General features: G+C 43.6%; 1 protein-coding gene and 1 long non-coding RNA gene across 3 annotated transcripts in view; one reads left to right on the forward strand and one right to left on the reverse strand.

Annotated features, from left to right (window-relative positions):
* Positions 1–5,960: 5,960 nt before the first annotated feature.
* The window catches only part of ACACB (acetyl-CoA carboxylase beta), a 341,366-nt gene continuing 320,154 nt past the window's right edge, over positions 5,961–27,172 (reverse strand). For both annotated transcript variants that reach the window (XM_030220274.1, XM_030220272.1), the window contains 3 exons: positions 26,645–26,815; positions 16,997–17,133; positions 5,961–6,747 (listed from right to left, as the gene is read on the reverse strand). In XM_030220274.1, the coding sequence (XP_030076134.1) occupies positions 6,621–6,747; positions 16,997–17,133; positions 26,645–26,815 (435 nt within the window). In that variant the 3' untranslated portion in view covers positions 5,961–6,620. The remainder of the gene's footprint in view (positions 6,748–16,996; positions 17,134–26,644; positions 26,816–27,172) is intronic.
* LOC115481191 lies at positions 14,211–19,173 on the forward strand. Its single transcript, XR_003943900.1, has 3 exons — positions 14,211–14,221; positions 18,744–18,747; positions 19,089–19,173. It is a non-coding gene; the product is annotated as an uncharacterized LOC115481191 (long non-coding RNA).

The raw sequence follows: 27,172 nt of genomic DNA on the forward strand, positions 1-27,172 counted from the left end.
ATCTTATGTCAGAAAAGAGGGGAAACAATGTGAGAAATATTACCATCAACAATCTATTTCATAGGAGCAAAAGGCAGTCAGGAGAATGTATATTGTACATTTTTCAGTAATGGTTAGGAATTGAGCTTCCTGCAATAGCCTATGCTAAAACACATTTACTAGGTTTGCCTACTTTGATTTCTGTATGAAATATGACTAGGCATTTTTGGGACCAAATACTGCACACCTCTCCAGCATCCACATCTGTCACTCTTCCTGATTAGTCAAATGGAAGACTGTGATCAATGTTTTAAAGATTGAAGGATCCAGTATTTTCACTTCACTGCTATGGCACAACTCAACGAAGGAGAGAAGGGGTGGGGGGGCACTCCTGCCACAGAAACACAAGTACACCAAACAAAAGGTGGAAGAGAACCAAGTCCAAGTGACCAGCCAATAAAAACACAGGAGTAAGAGCTCTAAGCAAGGTTTTATTAGGACCCTACACGGCCCGTGTTTCAGCAAGAATGCCTTCCTCAGGTGTCTAAAAACACAAAATTTAAAATCAATATACAGATAGCAATGAAAATAAACAAATTTAAAAAATAAATCAATGAGACTACAATATTAGAAAACTACAAAATGTAAATAAAGAATTTTAAGAACTCAAAATATTAAAGATAAAAACACACATATAAGAAATCCAAAAGACGTGTTTAAAACCATACATCAATACAAATATGGTAAATGATGCACAAAATTTCAAAGTATAAATTCAACAAAATCATTTCTGGTTTTAAAAGAGAAAAAAATGAAATTAGTTGTATTATTTCCACTAATATTGGACAATAAGTATGTTTCCAATGAAATAAATTGACTATACACCGTTTTGGGTTTGAAGAAGCCAACCAGACGATCAATGTGGAATAATGATTCAGATAAATAATAACTGGGGATAATCAGGTTAATACCACGTTTTCTTTGTTTACTGTTGTTTAATTGATCACCTTGTCTTGTTTCACTCTCCCTATTTTGTGGTCTAAGGAAGAGTTTATAATTACCTGATTGAAATAATTCTTGTATTATTTTGTCTGTATTTCTGGCAAGTTATTTTAGTGCTTGTAAAATTAAATTCTTATAAATAAAATTAAAAACAAGTTCCAACAAAATCAAACATATATTAAAAATCCTGAAAGCATGTGTTTAAAAACATATTGATAATACAACTAATAATATTAATGAACAAAATTGCTAAATGGAAGCAACATAATGCAAGTATGTAAAGTATCCTGATTATATTTTCAAAACTTATTTTGAAAAATTATTAATCCCATATTTTCATGATCCAGTGATCAAAAGATGAATGTATATGATCTAACCATATAAAGTGAAGTGCCTTGATGTCATGAGAGCAAGATTGTACTGCAGGTAAATTGTACTGAATTGAAATACTAAAAACCAATGTAATAAAACATACCTATAAATCTTCTGCTGAATATCAGACCAAACCTTGAGTACTAGTAGTGCACGAGTATAACAGTGCTGGAAGTGAAAGTAAAATGTCATAACGATAATACTTTAAAAAGGTTGGCAATGAGATCAGAATATTGAAAACAAAATAAAACGGAATAATAAAAGCAGAGGAGACAGAGTATCGCTGGCACTACACACTAAAAACTTTGATGGAAGTAAAAGTGAAAGGAAAAACCCGCAGGGGACAGAAAAGAACCGTAACAAAAGTGAATTCCATGCTAAGCCACAAGTGCAACCACCAAAAAGGCAGAGTTGATCCGAACCCTACCTGGGTCCACGAGCTGGGACACAGTCAAGCTAGCCAAAAGTAGAAAACAAAAATGGCAAAAAAGCCCCGTGAAAAAAACACGGGAAATAAAGGAACCGAGTGACGTAGCTGGCGTCAATCGTTGACGTACGTGACAAGATAAAGATCCGTGAAATTGGCATAGGGATGTGTAGCAGTCACGCTCAAGCAAATGTAAACAACACTTAAAAGTAGAATAAAAACCAAAAATGAGTAAATATATATAAACCTATATTGATAAGGATCTACATATATAATGAAACAAAAATCATTAAAAATAGAAATAAAAATGGATGAAAAAATGAAAAATAATGAAAAGTTAAAATAATACTGATTGAAAATAAATATAAAAATAGAAAATGAAAATAAAAACCATAGATAAAAATAAAGATCAAATTTAAATTTTATTTATTCATGTTTATTTTTATATTATATCAAAAAGATAAACATGAAAAATATGTGATAGGAAGATAAAAACAAGGTAATACGTTGTAAAAACGTGGACTTGGTTCTCTTCCACCTTTTGTTTGATGGCATAACTCAAGCCACATACATATCTAATGTTACCTTTAAACAAGGAAAGTTGTGAAGTTCAATAGGAACAAAATTCACTTGAAAAGTAGTATTCAGTTCTCTGAACTTTAATGCCCTGTAGATATTTTCCACTTTGTAGTATTTCCCAGTATGCACTTTTTACGTGGTCATTCATTCATTAGGGAAATTTGAAGGATGTGGTGTATAACAAAGTGCTTCATGGGGGAAAGACCAAAAAAAAGCCTCTTACCCATATAGTGGGGTGTTTTAAATATCTGAAAAGCCTTTATATGTGGTATGATCAAATAAAATATATTTGGTTCCAATGTATGTTTAAAAATATACAACCATTAAAAGATATATTTTTGTGTATACCTAAGGAAATAACAGTACTTACTTACACTTGGCATAAACAGTCATGATAAAATATGTTTAATGCTGAGCCACCAGATGAGCCCAGTTTAATTTTTTTCCTATGCTGCATCTACAGCAGGGGTCACAGACATTTGAAATCAGCAAAGGGGCTACCCCTTTCCCTTCAAATATTAGCATTAGTAAGTAGGTGGAGGCAGGAATGTCTGCCCCCCCCCCCCCCCAATGACTTAAATTGCTGGGAAGACAGAGGGGGAAGAGTAGATAGCAAATACGTCAATAATATATACAGATTTCTCAGCAGTTGGTTGTCCTTTCAGATGCAGGAGTGCATAGGTGGCACACTCTTTCCATTCCCTCACCCCTCTCAACCTTTCCTCTCTTCATGTAGAGAGTGGTGTTACTCAAGACATTTTTGGTCTAGGACTTTTTGCATAGTTGCAACATAATAGCACTACAGGGTGAGGCAAAAAAGAAAACATACCCCCCCTCCCCATTTTCTCAGGAACCGTTGAAAATGTTTTACAGCTTTATTTGTTGTGTGCCCTGTTCAAGGATGAGATTATCTTTGAACACGGCAAAGATACAAACTTTTTAGCGTGGCCATCCAGCAATTTTTGCACATTCAAAAGGTTTCCACGGTAAAACTATCATTATTTAAAAAAAAAAAAAAAAAACAAGATACCTGCTTAATGATGTCACAGTGACATATACTTTTGTCTGGGAGCAACGTTGGAGGCCTATCACAAGCTCCACCCAAAGCCGCAAACGATTGCTGAACTCAAGGAAGAACTGCAGATGATCTGAACAGCCTGGTTATTTGAGTCCTGGCAGATATTCAGTGCTGGGACCTGCACAGTACTACTACTACTACTAACTGACATTTCTAAAGCGCTACTAGGGTTACGCAGCATCTTAGACTGGCCAGCTTTTCAGCTGTCCTGATTTGTCCAGCCTACCTAAGCAGGTCCTGGCACATACTCCTCCCCAGTGCCACCCCTGACCTGCCCACTTTTGACCTGAGCGATCAAAGACGATATTCAGCACCACTGGTTGGTTTAGTGCCGCTGAATATTGTCAGTTAGGAAGTCTGCAGCTTAAATCATTGTCTATTGGGGGGGGGGGGGGGGGGGGGAATGGGACAACAGGACAGTGGACAATTGTCAAATAGTACATGTGATGTCCAATTGTGCATTTTTATACAATTGTTGTGGGAGGGATGGCGTTGGGATAATGATTGGGAAGTTTGTCAAAATCTCAGGAGGGAGCTAGTAGCCTGAAAGTTAATTGACAGGGGGCAAAGTGCATAAGCCTAAAGGTTTGCCTTTTCCATTTGATACCAGTGGATGTGGGCTATATGAACATTGTTAAATAGGTAGTGAATATCCCTCCTTCCCTTTAAATGTACCTTGAGATTGCTGTTTCAATTTTCTCTCTTTTTTTTGGAATGTGTATTTCAAAAATGTCTAAGTACAACACATCCACAGGGGATGAGTCAACTTGGCTGAGTTCAGCCAAAGCCCTGTAGCACCAGTGTTCGCAAAATAAAGTGCGAAAAGGTGGGATACAAATGTGATAAATAAATATAGAATCCACTGAATGACTAAGAAAATTCCCCCTCTCCAATCAAGATCAAAACAAACTTGAAAAGGCTAGACTAGAGCAGTAGGCTAAGATTCAAACCCACCATGGTTCCTTGTGATCTTGTGCAAGTCACTTAACCCTCCACTGCCTGAGGTACAAACAAGTTCTCCAAGAAAAGGAAAATACATACTGTACCTGAATGTCACTTTGATCTGCTATTGAAAAGGCAAGAGAAATTCAAATCCCCTTCCCCAACTCCAGGGTGAACATATGGATAAAGTAAATTAATTTCAGACTCCCTTCTACAGCCACTCACAACAGACTCAATTTGCTGTCTAGATTTATCAATGAAACGCACACCCATGACAGAAATAAGTGATCAATTTATTAGAAATAGCCCAGTGGGCTGTTCAAATCAGCACACAAATGACTAAGCCATGGATAGCATAAGCCAATGGTTCCCAAACCTGGTCCTGGAGGCACCCCAGCCAGTTAGATTTTCAGGATATCCACACTGAATATTCATGAGATTTGCATGCACTGCTTCTACTGCATGCAAATTTGTCTCATGACTATTCATTGTCGAGATCCTGAAAACCTGACTGGCTGGGGTGCCTCCAGGACCATGTTTGGGAACTACTGGCATAAGCCCCTCTCAGAGGTTAAATGTGCACCTAAGTACATTAACATATACAAGGAAGGAGGGCCAAGGTGCTTCTTTACTCCATGTCTACCACAGTAAACATCTTCATTTTAACAACACAGCTTAATTACAACACAGTTCATTTCCCTTAAACATCAAGATGGTGTATGAATGATTTCTTGGTCCAAAGCTCATTTCATCAATTTAGCTCCTTTCACAGCAGCATAGTAAATGTGTTTTACATTTTTTAACACTGCTAAATCAAAACCTTATGCATTCTGCAAAAAAAAAAACAAACAAACCACCAACTCTCTCTAAGCTCACATTTTTAAATGCTCTCAGGCTTTCTACATTGTAACATCTTTAAAGGTGTAAGAATACCACAATTGCAGACTATCCTCTGACCTCATAACTAGGTGCTGTTCAACAAGTTCACTCAAGAGTCCTGATGACTATCTATCAGACAGACAAGCATGGTGATTGATGGTAAAGCCTTCTGCCATGGAGATAGCTGGTTTTAGAAAAGAGAATTTAGAAGATACAGCCCACTAAAACTTTTTTTTTTTGAACCACAGAAAGCATAATTTCAACCGAAGGATATCCACTAAAATAGTGAACACATTTTATTTTCTTAACCTACTGAAATACCATTACATCATCTCCAGACCACAGAAACCAGGACATTTATGAAGGGGTCGACATTCTAGAATGATTTTCTTTTCTTAATTATAGCAGCAGTTCAACGTTATCAGAACACACAAAAAGATGGTTGTGGGCAATAATATGTTAATCTGTGAAGCAGAAGTGGTGTCAGTATATCAAAGAATGGATTCCCTGTGGGTGCAGCACTTTTCACTGGTCTTGAAAGCCCGTGTAAATCATCTTTCAACATTTCTAAACGTAGGCCCCAATGTCAATTATCAAAGTAAGCAAAGAGTTCCCAACCCCCACCCAGACACACTGTGGCTAATAGAACACTGTAAGAATCCACATAAGAAGAGCATATGTGGATATATATATTTTTTTTTTAATTGGGAGAGGGATTCCACCGTACAGATGGTGAGCAAGTTTGCACATGAAATGGGAGGGACACTTAATGATAGCAGGAGGCTTGGAATTTATCAAATATCTCAAATATCTTGAATGACCACGACAAAGTGCATATGATGGAACAACATCCAAGCCTGTTTAGTGGGTTGAAGAGTAAACCAAAAAATGATTTCACATTATCTTGATTGTGCTTCACAGATCATCATTAAGACCTGCTCATACCAGTCAAATGTTTTTAATAAAATTTCATCCAAAAGTGGATGCTTATCAAAATGCATAACAAAATAGAAGAGATACTTTGAGGTGCAAAATGCACATGTACTCTAACATACAACACCCTTCCCCTCATCCCCCCCCCCTCTGGAAAAAATTCCATACACGATTATAAATAACACCTCATGTGAATTGTGCATTGGTATCAAATAGTGTAAATACAAGAAAAATTATTTTCAACTTAAAAATGCAGCACTGGCTTTGTTTATTTAAAGGCACAAGAAGTCCTGGCTGATCCACAGAATGATGGTAAAGAACCGACGTGGGTTGCTGTCAGTAGTGTTTCACGCTCTGTGGTCAGGTTCCTGGATGCAATGTCCATTCCCTCCTCTTACGATCTGCACTTGGTGGGAGGAAGGGCAGTAGTCAAGTAGAAGAGGGATTGTCCATTGTGGCCAGAAGATGGGCGATCTGTGCTCGCTGGGCTGGTGTGATATTCTGCGTCATGTGAATGATACAGTCCATAGCAACTTCAGGGTTTGCTTGAACCAAGCTATACGAGGAAGAAAACAAAAAAAAGTAAAAAATGAAAACAGACAACAAATCTCGACAGGATTCGTACACATGCTTTTTTTTCAGTGTAACGTGGAAAAGTACAACTTCATTTAACTTTTCCTCAAATGAGTTAGAAATACATTTTATACAGAGCTGCAAATTAATAAAGAAATTCACCCAAGGCAGTACATGATTCTCCTGAGCAATACCTGAACCAAAAATGAAACACATTTGTAGCTCATTTGAGGGAATGTTCTATAAGAATTTCAATGCATGGAACTAGGAAACCATTGAGAAAGCGTAGTTGCTTACCTGTAACAGGTGTTCTCCATATACAGCAAGGGAATGCAGTCAAACTTACTGGTGACATTCTTCGACTACAGCTCAGAGAATATCTTTTTAATTATAGGTTGAGTATGTGCGTACATTCCCATGATAATGAACATTGTGCCTGCATTCCTCTGCTGTCTACAGGGAACACCTGTTACAGGTAAGCAACTATGCTTTCTCAGTCGACAAGCAGGGAAAATGCAGGAACACTAACTTCTCCAACCCACTTTCCCGAGACTACCTTCTTTTTTTTTTTTCCAAAAGTTTGTGACATACGCTGTCCTGCTGCTGGCACCGGTGGCTTCTCTCTACTGTGGGCCTGCCTCTCTGAAGTAACTTCCTATTTCCTCAGAAGCAGGCCACAGTAGAGAGGTCAGTGCCGATAGCAGAGCTGCGTATGGGAAATGCGGCTGATGCCACCTTTTAGAAAACAAAAAAAGGAAGGTAGATATGGAGAAAGGGGTTGAGAAAGGAAGGGGGGAGAGAAGTCAGACGGAGTGGGGTAATGCAAGGGAGGGGAGGAGGTGTCATTCAGGGGAGAGGGCGTAAGAGGGACACATTTTTTTAAGGAGCATGGGGGAGGGAGAGATGGACTCAGGGGAGTGGGCAGAAGAGGAAGTGGGGGAAAAAGATGAGGTGAGAGATGGATGGGAAGAGATGGTCTCAGAGCAGAAGGGAAAAGAGAGATGGACTTAGGGGAAGGCAGAGAGATATGTCAAATGGGGGGGGGGGGGAGAGAGAGGAGAGATACTTAGGGAGGAAGAGGGAGAAAGACTGACTTGGGAGGAGGGGGTGGAAGGGCAGGAAGGAGAGATGTCGGACTTTGGGGGGAGGGAGAGAGAGATCAGGCTTCAAGCATGTGGTGGGCAGAGAAAGAGGGAGGAGATGCTAGGAATGGTGGCTCCTTCAATAAACAAGTATTTTTAAGATCCGTCTTTCCAGGTCTTGTATTTCCGTGGTCAAACATCCCACTCTCTTCCATACCTATAATTAAAAAGAGATTCTCTGAGCTGTAGTCGAAGAATGTCACCAGTAAGTTTGACTGCAGTAGTCGGCATGGGTGAGTACTGTGGATTGTACTAGATTGCGGAAAGTTTTCTGTGGGAGGAATGGTTTTACTCTTTTCAGTACCCACATCATGTTGAACATCTTCTTAGTCGTGGCTTTTGCATGAGTTTCTAAAGTTAGGTGTTTGTCTAAAGTAACTCCTAGGATTTTTAGATTGTCAGAAATTGGGATTGTAACATCTGGGGTGTTCAGGGTGGTTGGGAGCAGAGTGGCGTGTTGTGATGAGAGGATCAGGCATTGAGTCTTTTCTTTGTTCATTTTCATCTTGAAAGCGTTGGCCCAGGATGATAGGATGTTCATGGCAGAGGTTATTTTCTCCGAGATTTCAGTAAGGTTGGATTGGAAAGGGATGAATACTGTGACGTCATCAGCGTAGATGAAAGGGTTAAGGTCGAATTTGGATAGGGATTTGGCCAGAGGAATCATCATAAGGTTGAAGAGGATTGGGGATAGAGGTGAGCCTTGGGGGACTCCGCATTTTGATGACCACGCAGGCGATATTGATGAGATTGATTTGACCTGATATGATCTGGTGGTGATAAAACTTTTTATCTACTTAATGATGTTTCCGCCGATCCCTAGTTTATCCAGTAATTTTGTGAGAATAGTATGGTCTACCATGTCGAATGCACTAGATAGGTCGAACTGCAGAAGAAGTATTTTGTTGCCAATTGAAATTTCCTGTTTGAACCTGGATATCAGGGTGAGCAGTACTGTTTCTGTGCTGTGTGCAGGTCGGAAATACGATTGTGATTCATGTAAAATAGAGAATTTTTGAGTGAATTCGTTGAGTTGGGAGGTCACTCTATTTTCCATCAGTTTGATTAGAAGAGGGATGGAAGCCACAGGTCGATAGTTAGTGATGTCATCCACACGTTTCTTAGGGTTTTTCGGTATTGGTGTAAGTAGGATGTTGCTGTGTTCAGAGGGGAAGGAGCCTTGTTGAAGTAGGAAATTTAAGTGGGTGGTGAGTTCTGTAATGAATCGTTCTGGGGCATTTTTCATAAGATAATTGGGTCATGGGTCCAGGTGGCAGTGAGACTTGGAAAGTTTGGAGAGTGCTGAGGAGATTTCCGTAGGGCTGAGGGGGGTGAAGTTTGTCCAGTAGCGATCTGCCGGGATCTCTTCAGAGTCGGGATCTAATTCATCAAGGAAATTGTCAATATTGGTATCATCATGGGGAATTGTGTTGCACAGGTTAGTAATTTTATCATTGAAGTGTTTGGCCAGCTGGTCAGCAGATAGGCAGTTTGAGGAAGAAGTTGTTACTGGGTTCGTGTTAAGAAGATTCTTTATGATTTTGTATTGCTTTTTTATGTCTGTTCCGGTGGTTGTGATTTGTTTTGTATAGTACGTTCTTTTGGCTCGTTTAATTTCATTCTTGTATTTCTTTTGTGTTTGTTTCCATGTATTCAGGGTGAGATCGTTTTTTGATTTGCTCCAGGTTTTTTCAAGTTTTCTGGTTTCTTTCTTTAGTTTTTTTAGCTCCTCATTGAACCACGGGGAAGGGTTTTTTTTCGTGTGTAGGGTTTTGGAGTGTAGTGAAGCAATTTCATCTAAGATGAGTTTGCATCTATTGTCCCAATCTGCAAGGAAGTGGTTTGTGTTTGGGTCTATCGTCCAGTTGTTGTCGTAGATAAGATGCCTTGGGTGGATAAGGTCTTGGCTAGTGGAGTCATCATGAGGTTGAAAAGGATCGGTGATAGTGGTGATCCTTGCGGTACTCCGCAGTCTGGTTTCCATGGTGATGATATGTTTGTTTTTGATTTCACTTGATATGTTCTTGTGGTTAGAAAACCCTTGATCCAACTGAGAGTGCCACCACTGATTCCGAAGTATTCTAGGAGTCTTACATGTCAGATTGGAGGAGGAGGATGCTCTTGCCTATTGCTATTTCCTGCTTGAATTTGGTTAGGAGAGTAAGTAGTACTGTTTCGGTGCTGTGTAGGGGTCGAAATCCTGATTGTGACTCATGTAGTATAGTGAATTTGTTTACGTAGTCATTGAGTTGTTTGGTCACCATTCCTTCCATTAGTTTGACTACTAATGGGATAGATGCTACTGGGCGGTAGTTGGTAATGTCGTTTGTTTTCTTTTTGTTGGTGTCTTTTGGTATCGGGGTGAGCAGGATGTTGTCTTTTTCTTTAGGATAGATACCGTAGCTGAAGCATGAAGTTTAAGTGGGATGTGAGATCTGTTATGAAGCGATGGGGGGCAGATTGTATTAGATAGCTGGGGCAGGTGTCCAGTTGACAGTGGCTGTTGGAGTATTTTTTAATCGCCTGGGTAACTGTGCCGACGCCGAGGAAAGCAAAATTTAACCATATTCGGTCAGCAGGGTATTCACCAGGGGGTTGGGTCTAGACCATTAATGAAGTTTTCTATGTCCATGTAGTTCTGAGGTAGGGTTTTGCGTAGGGTTACGATTTTTTTGTTGAAATATTTAGCAAGGTTGTCTGCAGATGGGATGTCAGTGTTGGTTGTGGTGACCGGCGTTGTGTGTAGTAGTTCGTTCACGAGATGGTATAATTTCTTCGTGTTTTTGTAGTCCGGCCCAATTTTAGTTTTGTAGTACGACCTTTTGGCCTGCCTTATTGCGTATTTGTATTTCCTTTGTAGTTGTTTCTATGCATTGAGTGTGTGTTCGTTTATTTTTTTCCATGTGCGTTCCAGTTTCCTAGATTGTGTTTTTAGTTTTTTCAATTCTTCATTGAACCACGGTATTGAGTTGTGTCTACGGGACGTCCTTGTTTGTAAGGGTGCTATTTCATCTAGTATGTGTCTGCATCTTTTGTCCCATTCTGAGAGGTAATATATGGATTCCGTTTGTGCTGTCCAATCGTTGTTGTATATCTGTTGCCAGAAAGTATCTGGATCTATTTGGCCTCTCAGGGTGTGAGTTGTGTGTTCTCGTGTGTGGAGAGCGCCACTTTTTCGACATTTTAGGGATAGGTTTAGTTTGTAATGGTCAGTCCATGGTGTTTCTGTCCATCTAGTTTGTGTTATGGTTAGGTTCTGATCAGTGGACAGTTTGAATGAGAAGAGGTCGAGTGTATGACCCTTCGAGTGAGTTGTTTGCAGGTGTGGCCATGTAAGATCCTATAGTTTTGTTTTGGTTACATTTGTACCCCGCGCTTTCCCACTCATGGCAGGCTCAATGCGGCTTACATGGGGCAATGGAGGGTTAAGTGACTTGCCCAGAGTCACAAGGAGCTGCCTGTGCCTGAAGTGGGAATCAAACTTAGTTCCTCAGGACCAAAGTCCACCACCCTAACCACTAGGCCACTCCTCCACTCCAGTCCTTGCATTCTCGTGCATTGGTTGAATTTGGGTCTTCAAGGTGAAGGTTAATGTCTCTTAATACTAGTGTATTGGATTTGGATACACATATATTTGAAACGAAGTCCATGAAGTCCACCTGGCTTTCGTTCCAGTTGCATGGTGGTCTGTAGAATAGGACGCAATCTAGGTGGTCGAGCAGGGTTTTATGGTAGCTTCTGATTGAGGCTATTTCGAGGTGGGTTGTTATAGATTCCGCGGTGGTTTCAATCATGAAGTGAGATTGGTATATAAGCGCTATGCCCTCTCCTCTTTTTTCTTTTCTGGTCCAGTGTGTGATTTTATATACTGGAGGACATAGGTTTAAGATGATAGGGTCTTTCTGATCATGGATCCAGGTTTCAGTGATGAAGAGTAGACCAAGTTCCACTGACGTGATCTAGTCTGTTATTGTTGTTTTGCTTACTATAGATCTGGCGTTGACGTAGCATATTTGTTTGGTATGGTCTTCTGCGTTCGGTGTTATGTGGACTTTTGTTAGTTGTCGTTTCTTGGTTTGTGTGGGTTTTTTATGACTTTTCTTTTCGTTTTGTTGAGGATGTGCGCTTGTTGGTTCTCTTCATTTGTTTTGGTTAATGTCGGTTTGGTGTGATGTGCTGTGTCTGGTCAGTATTCGGTTATTGAATAGTATGGGTATATTGATTTCTGCGAGAGGGGTGGTCATTGTTAGGTGGATCAGGGATAAGGAGTAGATTGCAAGGAGCAGTATGGCGGTGTTCATTATGGTATTAATTCAATTGTTTTTAAAAGAAGACTTTTGCTGTATTGTTTTTAAAAGAAAACAATTGCTGTATTCAACGTTGAAGAATATTCTCCCAGAACCTCGTATTTGCATAGCAATCTTGACCTCCTTAAAAGTTGCAAAGCCTCCGTCGTGCAACAATAATGTTATGTCAAAGTGGCGTGACTTAGCGGGATCTAGCGTTCTCGGGATAATAAAAGTTTAGTGACAGAGCGTGCGCTTCTTTATTTTGACGGCCGATGCTGCTTATAGTATGCAGTGATCACTAGTCATAACCTAGCGCTGCTGTTCTCTATTCTCCTCTTTCCTGGCGAATCTTGAAGGAGGTTTAATAGGCTGGAGTGGAAGTGAGCCTATCTAGTCCACTGTAAGCAAGGAAATCATTTGGTTAATCTCTGTTTCCACTGCCCCGCGCAGCCATCTTTGGTGTTCACTCAAAGCACAGCAAGTAAACCTATGAGTTGGCGAATCTTGAAGGAGGTTTAATAGACTGGAGTGGAAGCCAGCCTATCCAGTCCGCTGTAAGCAAGGGAGCCATTTGGTTAATCTCTGTTTCCGCTGCTCCGGGCAGCCATCATTGATGTACACTCAAAGCACAGCAGGTAAACCTATGAGCTGCTGCAACCACGTTGTTGTTTTTTATTGTTTGTCCATCTGTAGCAAGTCTAGCACTGTTTTTGTTGGATAGGTAGTGCCCGGTAGACAATGTACGCATGACGTCTGCCCACGTTTTCTGTCTGGCTGACCGGCACTCCCAGGTGTGAGGTCCAGGGCGAGCACGGGCCGGCCACGTCCCACACATCACTCCAACGGCTGTCCCCCGCACGGGCACCCTGGCATGCAGTGTGCGCTCAGTGCCTCCTCTCTCCCTCAGTCTGCCGTTTGGCGCTCCCAGCCGAGCTAACAATTGAGGCGGTGAAGAAGTGGAGGAGCGGTCTCTAAATGTACATCCGCCAGCTCCAACTGTTCTGACTTCCTCCAGTGCGAGCACAGGCATCGCTATGGGGATGTAAATGCACCCCCAAAAATCATTGCACCCCTACTGAAAGCCATGGCTCACAGCTACCTGACTCAAGGAGGTTTAATGGCCCGACTTGACCTCTTTGCAACAGCTCTCACAGTCCTGCAGCACCCTACCTCTCTCCCACAGCAGCGATTCCAATAGGCTGCCTGCAACTGATCAGGAAACCTTCTCTGCTGTGTCCTGCCACCCCTCTTGACACCATTTCTTATTTCAGTCCGGGCAGAACGTGGCAGAAAGGTGGCTTCGAGGTCAGGTGCAGGCAGCCTGTAGGAATCACTGCCATTGCTAAGGAAGAGGAAGGAAGCCTCCCTAGCCAAGCCCAGCTTACTTCCCACAAAACAGGCAGGCTGCCTAGACAAGGGGATCTGGGGGGGAGGGGAAGCTGGATGGGACTTGGGATGTGGGAGGAAGGACAGCAGAACAGTAGTTGGCTGTGACTAATGGGGGGAGGGGAGGAAGGGAACACAGTAAAAGCTGGATACGATTAAGAGGTGGGGGAGGGGAACAAGGCAGAAGCTGGATATGACTGGGGGTGGTGGGGTAGAGAGTACACCAGAAGTTAGACGTGACTAGGAGGGGAACAAGACAGAAGCCGGATGTGACTTAAGGGGTAGGGAATGGAACAGTCTAGAGCAGAAGCTGGATGGGGTTAGAAAGGGAGAAGGGGAAAAATTCCAATTTTCCAAGCAGTAAAATTGGAATTGAAAGAACTGGGACAGTGGTTGAATGAGAGTGTGTTGGACGGCAGAACAGGGAATTATAGATGGGGAGAGACTGAGTGGGAATTTGGAGGGGATAGTAAGGGGTGTGTATGTATTAGGGAATGGTGAAACTGATAGGAATTTCGAGGGGCTGGGAATGATTGGGGTGTGCTAAATGGGTTAATAGTATGAGTGAGCATTTGAAATGGGGGATGAAGTATTAAGACAGTGTGAATGACCTGGATGACTGATGAGACATATTGAAAAGGTATGGGGATACTGTGGAAGGGGATGAGTCTTTGAAGAGGTTGAATGAAGATGGAAATGATGAAAGAAGCAGCAGGAGACAGAATGGCCTGGAGGGAAGGAAGGAAGGAAGGAAGGAAGGAGAGACAGGGATGGAGCTAGGGCTGGTGAGATTAGAGGCAGTGGAGGGTAGGTAAGTGCAGCAAGGATGAGTACAGAGGAAGGAAATGGGGGTCTAGGGAGTGGGTGAAAGAGAGGAAACTGGGAAAGAAGAAAGACAGAGAGGGCAATGGGAGTCCTGCAGAGTGGATGAGAGGGAGATTGGAAAAGCTGGTAGGGAGATGAGGGTAAAAAGAATGAGACAAAGGACTAGAGGGTGAGAAAAAAGGGAGAATTACATAGTAACATAGTAGATGACGGCAGAAAAAGACCTGCACGGTCCATCCAGTCTGCCCAACAAGATAATTCATATTTGCTGCTTTTTGTGTATACCCTACTTTGATTTGTACCTGTGCTCTTCAGGGCACAGACCGTATAAGTCTGCCCCACACTATCCCCGCCTCCCAACCACCAGCCCCACCTCCCAACCACCGGCTCTGGCACAGACCGTATAAGTCTGCCCAGCACTATCCTCACCTCCCAACCACCAGCCCTGCCTCCCAACCACCGGCTCTGGCACAGACCGTACAAGTCTGTCCAGCACTATCCCTGCCTCCCAACCACCAGTCCCGCTGCCCACCACCGGCTCTGGCACAGACCGTATAAGTCTGCCCAGCCCTATCCCCGCCTCACAACCACCAGCCCCGCCTCCCGATCTTGACTAAGCTCCTGAGGATCCATTCCTTCGGCACAGGATTCCTTTATGCTTATCCCAAGCATTTTTGAATTCCACTACCGTTTTCATTTCCACCACCTCCCGTGGGAGGGCATTCCAAGCATCCACTACTCTCTCCGTGAAAAAATACTTCCTGACATTTTTCTTGAGTCTGCCCCCCTTCAATCTCATTTCATGTCCTCTCGTTCTACCACCTTCTCATCTCCGGAAAAGGTTCGTTTGCGGATTAATACCTTTCAAATATTTGAACGTCTGTATCATATCACCCCTGTTTCTCCTTTCCTCCAGAGTATACATGTTTAGTTCAGCAAGTCTCTCCTCATACGTCTAGGGGTAAAAATCAGATATTTCAAAAGTCTGGGCCCCATTAGACTCCTTTCATCAATCTATATAAAAGACGAAGTTAATTTAAACTCTAACCTATAAATGCTCATCTACAGCGTCTCACTTGCTGTCATTGCTGGTATTTGATTATACTTTTCTTTCCATTTCTCAGTTTACTGTTAACTCATTGTTCAAATTGTGTTCTTGTATGTATTTTCAATTTTACATAATTAAACTGAACTTTTTATTGGTCCCTTAATGGTCTCAATTATTGCAAGGAAATATATTTGGGTCTCCCATCCACTGATCTTCAATCATTAAAATCAATTCAAAATGTGACCACTACAGGGATGGAGTTCAGGCCTCAAGTAGAGAAAACAAGTCTTCATATATCTCTAATGAACATGCATGAAACAGATACTACCTCCATTGTATGCAAATCTACCTCATACGTAATCATTAGGGGATATTCTGAAAACCTGACCTGTATGCAGCACTTGACCCCTGAACTCCTGCATCCCTGCACTATGTTACTGAGTGGCTGTAAAGCTTGCGAGCAATATTACTCCGATTTTACACTCCTTATGTTGGTTACAGGTCATGCAGCAAATAAACTTCAAAATATGCTAGTTAATTTTAAGCGGACAAGAAATGATTTGCCTTCTCCATTTATTTGAAGTTAATGGGGTGGGCATTCTCATGCTCACCACTTGCGTTCTGAGAATGAGGCACTGTTGGAGGTGCCATCACTGCAAACTGCCAGACAGCTGTAGAACGCATTCTCAGTAGCTGCTCAAAATCAAGGCAAAGTAGGACATCAAATGGTAAACTGCTAAAAACAACTTTTCATCCTTGTTAGCTATGAATGTATTTTTATTGCATGTCTCCCTTTTTTGTTTAGTGTGAGTAATACGTTTTTAGGCATGTAATTTTGTAAACCATACAGGATACTGTTTATAAGAACTGCAGTAAACAAATGGGCTTCAAATTAAATAAATACAGACTTCAAATTCTTCAGGCAGTAAAAAGAGACTAGCACACAGTCCCCCATTATACTATAGTACTAGCCGTTGAGCCCGTAAAAACGGGCTAGTATAGGAAAGGGAGGGGGGGGGTTTGAAAGCCGCTTCCCGTCGCCGCTGCAAGGCCCCCCCCCCGCTGCCGAGCTCACCGCCACCCCCCGAGTTGCCGCCACCCCTCCATCCGGCCCAGGCCCTCGCTCCGCTATTGAAACAGCGAGGGAACGCAGTACACAGCTCTGCTGAGCTGCCGTCGGCCTTCCTTCTTCTTCTCTGCCTGTGTCCCGCCCTCGTGTGATGTAATGTCGTCGAGGGCGGGACACAGGCAGAGAAGAAAAAGGAAGGATGGCAGCTCAGCAGAGCTGTGTGCTGTGTTCCCTCGCTGTTTCAATAGCGGAGGGCCTGGCCAGGTGGAGGGTGGGGGGAGCGTTAGCGACGGCGGTTTCGTCCCTCGCAAATGCGCAGTAGAGACCCTCTCTGTTCCGCCCCCATCATAACTTATTGACGCAGGGGTGGGGCAGAGAGGGTCTCTACTGCGCATTTGCGAGTGAGTACGACACTCGCCATTTATATGTTTGATTATTATTGAAGAGTTCATCTCCCTCAAAACATAACTGACCTTCGGATGTGTTTGAGCGCATAATCTCGCTTCAAGTATTTAATATTTTCCCGAATGGCAGAGCGGGTTCCATCCTCCTCTTTTAAGTGCTTCTCCAACCATTCCACAGCCACTTGGTTATTATCCCAAAGGTAAGCCTAGACAGTGAAAGAAAGAATACATGAAGACTAGAAACCTCTAGTAAAGGGGTGCTTAACCCAGTCCTCAGGACATAGTCAGCCAGTCAAGGTTTTCAGGATATCCACAATGAATATCCATGAGACACCATGCACTACCTCACTGTATGCAAATTTATCTCATGCATATTCATTTCATTGTGAGTATCCTGAAAACCTGACTAGCTGGGTGTGACCTAAGGACTGGGGGGGGGGGGGAATCCCTGCTCTATTACTAGCCTCAGCAGTAGGCAAAAAAAGCTTAAACACTGACCTAGAAATATTTACTGGTGATAAGACGTTAAAATATAGTTTCACAGTTTGTGGCTATGGAGATGTGTCTCTGTTTTTTCTTCACACTCTCCAGCAATGCTTTACCCTTTCTTAGGCATCATAAACTGAAGTTTTGATGTCCCCTTGGTTCATATCCTTTCATGACATCCTTGTGTTAGCTGCGCCTGATCTATCCTAAGTCCTCCTCTACAACTCGCAATGACCCTGCATGGATCTTGCAATTCCTACAGAAGAGCAGCCACTTATTTTTAAATAAGTTAAATTAAAATCTTATAGAGAATTTATCTGAAACATTTATAATCTACCACATCCACAGTTTTGGGCAATGAAGACCAAAACACATCAAAATGTCAATCAAAACAAAAACAAATGAAAAAAATAAAAAAAAATTGAGCGTGCAATTCCTTGCTTCACTTGTTATTTGGGTGGTCTTATGGACAAGTGGGAAAATGGGCTAACCCATTTTTCATACCTGAGGTGGTTGGTCCAGTTGTTCATGTGGCCAGTAGGGATAGCCCTTTAATCACCTACAAAAATCTGAAAAAATTCACTGGCTTTTATAATAGTCAACTTGTCTAAAGGTAAATATTGATGTCTTCATAACTAGATCCAACAAGCTGTAAAACGGCAAAATTAAGGGTTAGCCCACTTGTCTGAAAGACCATCCATTTGACTGATGTTTGTTGCTGCATAAAGAAGAAATTAGGTTTTACCCGATTTTCTTTCCATTAATCCTTCCCACTATTCCAGAAACTATGGTGCAGATAAAGAACTGAAAACTGAGCTGAGCCATCTCTCTTGGCATCCAGTCCAGCGCCTCAGTATTTACTTAGATAAGCAGTAAGGATAAACTCAGAATAAACACAACCTTAAATAGCTCACTAACCTAACACTAACCAGATGAGAAAACAGGTGTGAACCTCTCTCATCTCTAGACAGCAAGAGATGTGCAAGAAGCATCATGCAAGGTGACAACCATTATTTGACTCATTACTCTGCACCGACTAAACATCTCAGAAACCTTGGGCGGGCCTCTGGAATTGTGGGAAGGCCTAATGGAAAGAAAATTATCAGGTAAGACCTAATTTCTCATTCCAATAAGTAGCATCCTGTTATTCCAGAACCTGTGGGATGTTTAAAAGCAATCCCTAGACTGGGTAGCATCCTGGCGCCACTGCTCTGATGACCAAAGTCCCAAAATTGGCTTCCAAGTGTGCCACAACATCCACCCTGTAGCGCTTGGCAAAGGTATGCAGAGTCAACCACGTCACAGCCTTGCAAGTATCTGCCAGAAAAAGAAAGGTAGTTTCTGCTTAGGATGTCACCGTACGCCTCAGAATGAGCCTGCAAGGCCTGAGGAGCCTGCTTCCTTGAAAGCAGATGTGATACAGTCTCCTTCAACCATTGTGGGCTTGGAAGCCATGAAGCCAAGCCTCTGTTTACCAAAAAGCAATCTGTTTTGACTTCCAGATACCTGAGGACTCTACGCTTCAAGGAACAATACCAAACCTCTTCACCCTTTCTGGAAAAGGACAGAAGCTCTACAGATTAGTTGAGATGAAGTGCTGATACACCTTTCATAAGAAACTGTGCTCAGGGAGACCCCCTTCTCCAAAAAGCAGAGAAAGGGATGTCAACATGAGAGCTCGAAGCTCTGAAACCCTATGTGCCGATGCAACAGCCACTAAGAACATTGTCTTTAGCATAAGATCTTCAAAAAGACCTTCCGGAGTGGCTCAAAAGGAGGCTTCTGAAGATCCCAAAGCACTAAATTAAGGTTCCACTCTGGACACAGTATACGAAAGAAAGGTCACAAGCAACTCATAAAAATCAAACGATTATCTGGGTAAGGCGCAAGAGGTATCTTCTGAAACAGGCCAAAGCCACAACCTTAACTTTCAGTGAACCCAACACAATTCTTTCTGAAGACCTGCCTGGAGAAATGCTACGATGTGCGTTATCCGAGTAGAGAAGCGAGAACATCTGCATTCAGAACACCAGCCCTCAAATGTATTCCATACCCTTGCATATGCCATGAATGTAGAGCATTTCTCAGCCTGAAGCAAAGTAGCAATGACACTCAAAATAACCTTTCTCAACAGAGACACCTGGGGCACAGATCCTCCATGAGCACCGGACCTTACTTCAGTAGGCTCGCCGGTGTCCGTTGTCACCACCTCCTATTGTGTTATTGAAAAGGGAGCTCTGATGGTCAAATTCCTGGGTGACAACCACCTGCATACTCCATCTGGCAACCAGCATCCAAGGAAGATGAAGGTCATACTTCTGTGACACTGGACACCAGCAGCTGAGAAGAGACTTCACATATGAGCCCTTGCCCTTGGCACCACTTCCATCGCTGCCCCCATCACTGACCCAAGAAACTGGATGTAGTTCCAGACCCTGGGCCTGCCTTGACTGAGGAGAAGATATATCTGTTGAACCAGCTTCGATCTCATGCATTCTATGAGGAAGAACCTCTTCCTTGTTGAGTCAAAAAGAACATGCAGATACTCCAGCATCTGCAATGGAGTTAATCTATTCTTCTCAAATTGATCACCCAGCTCAATGACTACAGAAGATGGACAACTTTGTCCATCTCCGCTACACTGTCCAAATAGGACGATCCATGAATGAGCCAGTTGTCAAAGATATATGTGAACTCCGACTCCCTACACAGAAGGCCGCCACCACACCATAACCTTGGCAAATGTTCTAGGTGCTGTGGCAAGACCGAAGGGCAAAGCTCTGAACTGGAAATGACAGCCCAGCACTGCAAAACATAAAAACCTCTGAATTCTTTGCTTCAGTCTTCACCGAGGAAGATTTGGGTGGGATACCGGTGTCGGAAATGGTATTTCAAGCGGACGAGTCAGAGAAACTTACTGACTTCACGGTAAACCTGGAGGACGTAATGGGGCAGTTCAGCAAACTGAAGAGTAGCAAATCTCCTGGACCGGATGGTATTCATCCTAGAGTACTGATAGAACTGAAAAATGAGCTTGCAGAGCTACTGTTAGTGATATGCAATTTATCCTTAAAATCGAGCGTGGTACCGGAAGATTGGAGGGTGGCCAATGTAACGCCGATTTTTAAGAAAGGTTCCAGGGGAGATCCGGGAAATTATAGACCGGTGAGTCTGACGTCGGTTCCGGGGAAAATGGTAGAGGCTATTATCAAAAACAAAATTACAGAGCACATCCAATCCAAGGACATGGATTACTGAGACCGAGTCAGCACGGCTTTTGTGTGGGGAAATCTTGCCTGACCAATTTACTTCAATTCTTTGAAGGAGTAAACAAACATGTGGACAAAGGGGAGCTGGTTGATATTGTGTATCTGGATTTTCAAAAGGCATCTGACAAGGTACCTCATGAAAGGCTACAGAGGAAATTAGAGGGTCATGGGATAGGAGGAAATGTCCTATTGTGGATTAAAAACTGGTTGAAGGATAGGAAACAGAGAGTGGGGTTAAATGGGCAGCATTCACAATGGAGAAGCGTCATCAGTGGGGTTCCTCAGGGGTCAGTGCTAGGACCGCTGCTTTTTAATATATTTATAAATGATTTAGAGATGGGAGTAACTAGCGAGGTAATTAAATCTGCTGATGACACAAAGTTATTCAAAGTCGTTAACTCGCGACAGGATTGTGAAAAATTACAGAAGGACCTTACGAGACTGGGAGGCTAAATGGCAGATGACGTTTAATGTGAGCAAATGCAAGGTGATGTATGTGGGGAAAAAAGAACCCGAATTATAACTACGTCATGCAAGGTTCCACGTTAGGAGTTACGGACCAAGAAAGGGATCTGGGTGTCGTCGTTGATAATACACTGAAACCTTCTGCTCAGTGTGCTGCTGCGGCTAGGAAAGCAAATAGAATGTTGGGTATTAATAGGAAAGGTATGGAAAACAGGTGTGACGATGTTATAATGCCATTTTATCGCTCCATGGTGCGACCGCACCTTGAGTATTGTGTTCAATTCTGGTCGCCGCATCTCATGAAAGATATAGTAGAATTGGAAAAGGTGCAGCGAAGGGCGACAAAAATGATAGCGGGGATGGGACGACTTCCCTATGAAGAAAGACTAAGGAGGCTAGGGCTTTTCAGCTTGGAGAAGAGATGGCTGAGGGGAGACATGATAGAGATATATAAAATAATGAGTGGAGTGGAACAGGTGGATGTGAAGCGTCTGTTCACGCTTTCCAAAAATACTAGGACTAAGGGGCATGCGATGAAACTACAGTGTAGTAAATTTAAAACAAATCGGAGAAAATTTTTCTTCACCCAACGCAAAATTAAACTCTGGAATTCGTTGCTGGCGAAAGTGGTGAAGGCGGTTAGCTTAGCAGAGTTTAAAAAGGGGTTAGATGGTTTCCTAAAGAACAAGTCCATAAACCACTACTAAATGGACTTGGGAAAAATCCACAATTCCATGAACAACATGTATAGAATGTTTGTAAGTTTGGGAAGCTCGCCAGGTGCCCTTGGCCTGGATTGGCCGCTGTCGTGGACAGGATGCTGGGCTCGATGGACCCTTGGTCTTTTCCCAGTGTGGCATTACTTATGTACTTACGTACTCTGATGCAGTGGTGGCCATATGGGTATATGCAAATACACCTCTTGAGAGATTAAGGGCGGTGAGAAATTCTCCTGCTTGAACTGAGGCCATGCCTACTCTTAGTGTTTCCATGAGAAAGAAAAAAAACAACAGCAATTTAGACCTTATTTAAGACCAAAGATGCCTTCATTCTTTGGGGCAATGAAGTAGATGGAGTATCTGCTTTGTCCTTGGAACAATGGCCAGGAGCGCCAGCAAGAAATCTATGGTGGCCTGAACCTTGGCTGCCTTGGTTTCCTTTCGCCAAGGAGACTGCAAGAAGAGAAAAGTGGCCAGGTGGAATTCCAACTTGTAACCTTTTGTAAGAATATCCAGAACCCATTGGTCTGACGTGATTTTGTCCCACTCCTCCCGAACCTCCTGAAGACATCCTCCCACCACAGGAGGAGAAGAGTGGACCACCCTTGCATCACTGCAAAGCTCTGGAAGCATTGAGAACTCTACCTAACCAAGAGGAAGACGGGCCGCCGAGAGACTGAGCTGGGCCCAGGGCCGCCACTGCCACCCCAGACCCCCACTTAGCCAGACTACAAAAATGGGGGAGGGGGGAAGCCCAAAGTGTGTGGGGGGGGGGGGGCGCACATTTTGCCCCACCTCCCTGCCGCAACTCCACATACCTTGGCTGGGGACCTCCACCAACAGAAGCCTTCCTCCAGCTCTGTTCTCCACCACATTGCCTGCAGCTGCTTTTCTCTCTCACGTAGCGCATGATCTTGAGCATGCACGAGAGGAGAAAAGCAGGCGCAGGGCAGGCAATGGGGCGGAGAATAGAGCTGGAGAAAGGCTTCTGCTGGCGGGGCTTGGGGACCCCCGCCAGCCAAACCAGAGGCCCCGAAGCTCTGTGTCTGCTCCTCCCCAGCCTCTAAGGGCGGCCTGGCGCTGGAGTTCTCTGTCCTGCTCCTGTCAGGACACAATCACTCGGGACCTGTCAAGAGCAGGAGTAAGACAGACTCCAGCGCTGGGCCCCCTTGGAGACTGGGCCAGGGAATCTTGCCCCCCTGCCCCCCCTCCTTCTGGGCAGCCCTGGGAGGTCTATCTGTCCGCACAAAAGGGAGATTGGTGTACCTGATAGCAGGACCTCTGACCATATTGCTGATGACTAGGTCGGTACTGTCTGCCTTCTCAAAACTGAGATTGAGAGCCTCTGAAGATAAACAACAAGAGGCTTTTGGCTTATCTTCCGGCAACTGCTGTGGCTTAGTTTTCCACAGTTCAATCACCAAGTTTCTGAGATCTTCTACAAATACCCACTTGCTCCAAAAGGGCAGTTTAACTAGACATGACTGCCGCTGTGTTCGCTGCCCAATGTCACAACCAGAGTTGCCGGGACAGATAAAGACATGCTGCAGGCCATAACCTGTAATATGTTATAAATAGCATCCGCCAAGTAGGCCAACCCCGCTTACAGCCGGGCATTATGGCGCTTGTCTTGTGCTGAAGACTACTGATGCCACTTCAGGCATGCTCTTGCCATGAATGAGCTGCACACTTGAAGGACCAAAGAGGCCACTCCAAAGGCTTGTTTCAGCGAGCCTTTTACCCTGTAGGTGTTTTAAAGCAATGCTCCCTTCCACTGGTAAGGCGGTCGTCTTAATCACCACCGTAACAAAAGCTGCAATTAATATTTCTCCTTCAGAACCAATGGGTGGAGGCATGTCATGTCTCTTCCCACTCTCAGCACCGTGTCCAGTGAGAGACATTCTGCTGTAATCAGGTCCTGAATGTCTGGATGCACCAGGAAGGCCTTAGAAGGCCCTCCAAGCCTCATCATGATCGATAAAGATGGCACTCCTGATGCTGATGCAGAAGACTCCTCAATGGAAAGCACCATCAGTGCCTCAGAAGTAAGAGTATTGAGCTCCTTTTTATGAAACAACCTCAATACTTTCAGACCATCCTCTTTCTCAGGAGGGAGCTCTCCCTCCTTTAACGGCTCCTTCAACAATGGCTCCTCTAAACAGACCGAAGCCACATCAGATAAGGAAGGAGAAGCAGAGATAGCCTCATCTGCCCACTCCTGGAGGTCTAAACGAGATCTCTTAAAGCCAGAGAGGCAGCGGGGTGAGAAACTGAAGCACCTTGCAGCAACTCTAACTGTCCTTGCTTTTGTAAGTATGCCTGGTGTAAGAGCAATATAAACTCTAGCAAAAACAGAGATCCTGATGCAGCTGAATGCTGTCGGGCCCGAGGATGTAAATTAGCGGCTATGCTCCGCATGTGATAAGACAGACGTTGTTCCTCACTGCCAGTTGACCCCGACAAAATGGTGCCCGTTCCCCCCTCTCCTCCATCAAACTGCACAGCAGCCCTGCCAGACAGCCCGAAGTCTCCAGGATATTTGGATGATGCACCAAATCTGACGACTTGCTGCTGCCATTTCCTCTGTGTCCCACAGGATTACCGGTTCACACTCACTGCAACACCCTGACAACAGCCTGCAGGTCTCACAATGGGACCACCACTTAGGGGCTGCATTTGTGCCAGTTGAGGTGAATAGCAGTTAAGCGGTGAGTCAGGTTCCCTCCCCTGCACCAAGCAGAACTTGCAGCCTCTCCAAGCCAGACTTCAGTACGATTTACCACTGTCGTCCGCTCCTGCCAAGCTCAGTCTCCACAAGTCTTACCCCAGCTGAGAAAGAATCAGGACGTGTCCCACGCTCAACTGTTTTCCTTCTCTTTTTTTTTTTTTTTAAGAAGGTTGTGTTGGAAAAGGAGAGCTCCACAGGAAACAGGGGAGAGATGAAGTAAATTCACAGGACACCATAGACAGGGATCTGAATACCACCATATATGACTCTGGAGACTCAAGCCACCTATAAAACATAGTAGATGATGGCAGAAAAAGACCTGCACGGTCCATCCAGTCTGCCCAACAAGATAACTCATATTTGCTTTTTGTGTATACCCTACTTTGATTTGTACCTGTGCTCTTCAGGACACAGACCGTATAAGTCTTCCCAGCACTATCCCCGTCTCCCAACCACCAGCCCCTCCTCCCAACCACCGGCTCTGGCACAGACCGTATAAGTCTGCCCAGCACTATCCTCACCTCCCAACCACCAGCCCTGCCTCCCAACCACCGGCTCTGGCACAGACCGTACAAGTCTGTCCAGCACTATCCCCGCCTCCCAACCACCAGTCCCGCTTCCCACCACCGGCTCTGGCACAGACCGTATAAGTCTGCCCAGCCCTATCCCCGCCTCCCAACCACCAGCCCCGCCTCCCGATCTTGACTAAGCTCCTGAGGATCCATTCCTTCGGCACAGGATTCCTTTATGCTTATCCCACGCATGTTTGAATTCCGCTACTGTTTTCATTTCCACCACCTCCCGCAGGAGGGCATTCCAAGCGTCCACTACTCTCTCCGTGAAAAAATACTTCCTGACATTTTTCTTGAGTCTGCTCCCCTTCAATCTCATTTCATGTCCTCTCGTTCTACCATCTTCCCATCTCCGGAGAAGGTTCGTTTGCGGATTAATACCTTTCAAATATTTGAACGTCTGTATCATATCACCCCTGTTTCTCCTTTCCTCCAGAGTATACATGTTTAGTTCATCTGGGCACCAGCTGACCAACTGGACCAGGAGCAAAGCACTCAGAACCAGAGGCTGAAAAGTGTGTCCATCCAACTGGTAGCAACAGAAAATACTGAGGAGATGGACTGGATGTCAAGAGAGATACATCTCAGCTCAGTTTTCAGTACTCTATCGCCACCTGCTGGAGAGGTTCTGGAATAGTAGGAAGCTACGTAATGGTTGGTCACTAAAGTACAAGGTAACAAAGTTGCTTACCTCTAACAGAGGTTTTCTGTAGACAGCAGAAGAACACATTCACACTTTATCTTCTCCCAACCTCACTTAACCAGAACATGAAATACAGCTACATTATGAACTACCATTGTGCTGCAGTACGCAAGCACTGGTGCAAGGGGGAGGTGTAGAAGTCTTAATTTAAATAATACTGAAAAATCATATATTGCCCACCTTTGTGGTATCCCCTTGCAGCAACCAGAGAAACATCTTTTTTTTATGCAGTACTCAAGTACAAGAGTGACGATGGAATAAAAAGCTCATGATGTTTCTTTCTCTGTGATTAGGATGGGTTTAAGATGCTGCTGGTCATAATTTTATTCACATTACAAAATTAGAGGGCCAGCACAGAAGGGGAAAGTGAATGGGATTTGATATACTGCTTTTCTGCGGTTTTTGCAACTACATTCAAAGCAGTTTACATAATATATACAGGTACTTATATGTACCTGGGGCAATAGAGGGTTAAGTGACTTGCCCAGAGTCACAAGGAGCTGCAGTGGGAATTGAACCCAGTTCCCCAGGATCAAAGTCCACTGCACTAACCACAGGCAACTCCTTCACTCAATATAAGCTCAGCCAGAATTTTCCAGTTGTATGATGTAGAGAAAGCGTAAGATACTAAAAATTCTTATATGTTTACTAAACGGCAAACTATGCAGACTGAGCACAGGAAGCTGCAAAACAGACACACAGAGAATGTGTAACATTGCACAGTAACGGAAGAACACTAGAAACATTTCCATGAGGGCTCTAGATAAAAGAGCACCTTCACAGCGCCTTCCGTCTCCATGAACCAGCGCCGCAGCATGGACTGAATGTGGATATTGCTCAGCTCGCTGTTTGCAACCAGGATCTCACTTTTAACCACTTCCTCCAACAGGAGACGTCGTAGTCGCCAGTACAAAAAGGTGCGGGCATCCTTCCAATCCAGGATATCCTGGGATAAGTTTAAAAAAAAACGCATCAATAACTTCTGTCTTGTACAAGATAAACAGGGAGGGGGAGGGATACAGTTTATTTTAAAACAAAAAAAAATTCAATCAAATACTTTTCTCATGTGACCATCTCTGGGAAAAGATAACTGAGGTTACATATATACTGTTTTGTACAACCACCTTACACCGTCCATTTATACAATTTTCAATTTCTCGAGAAACAAAGGGCCACTCTTACCAAACCACGCAGCAATGCCAATGAAGGCCATTCAAAGTGAATGAGGTTTGTCAGCACTGCCACACCAGGAATCACTAGTGTGGTTTAGTAAAAGAGGCCCAAAGTACTTGAATAAAATTGT

This window comes from Microcaecilia unicolor, chromosome 11 (assembly GCF_901765095.1).
Source record: "Microcaecilia unicolor chromosome 11, aMicUni1.1, whole genome shotgun sequence".
NCBI lineage: Eukaryota > Metazoa > Chordata > Amphibia > Gymnophiona > Siphonopidae > Microcaecilia > Microcaecilia unicolor.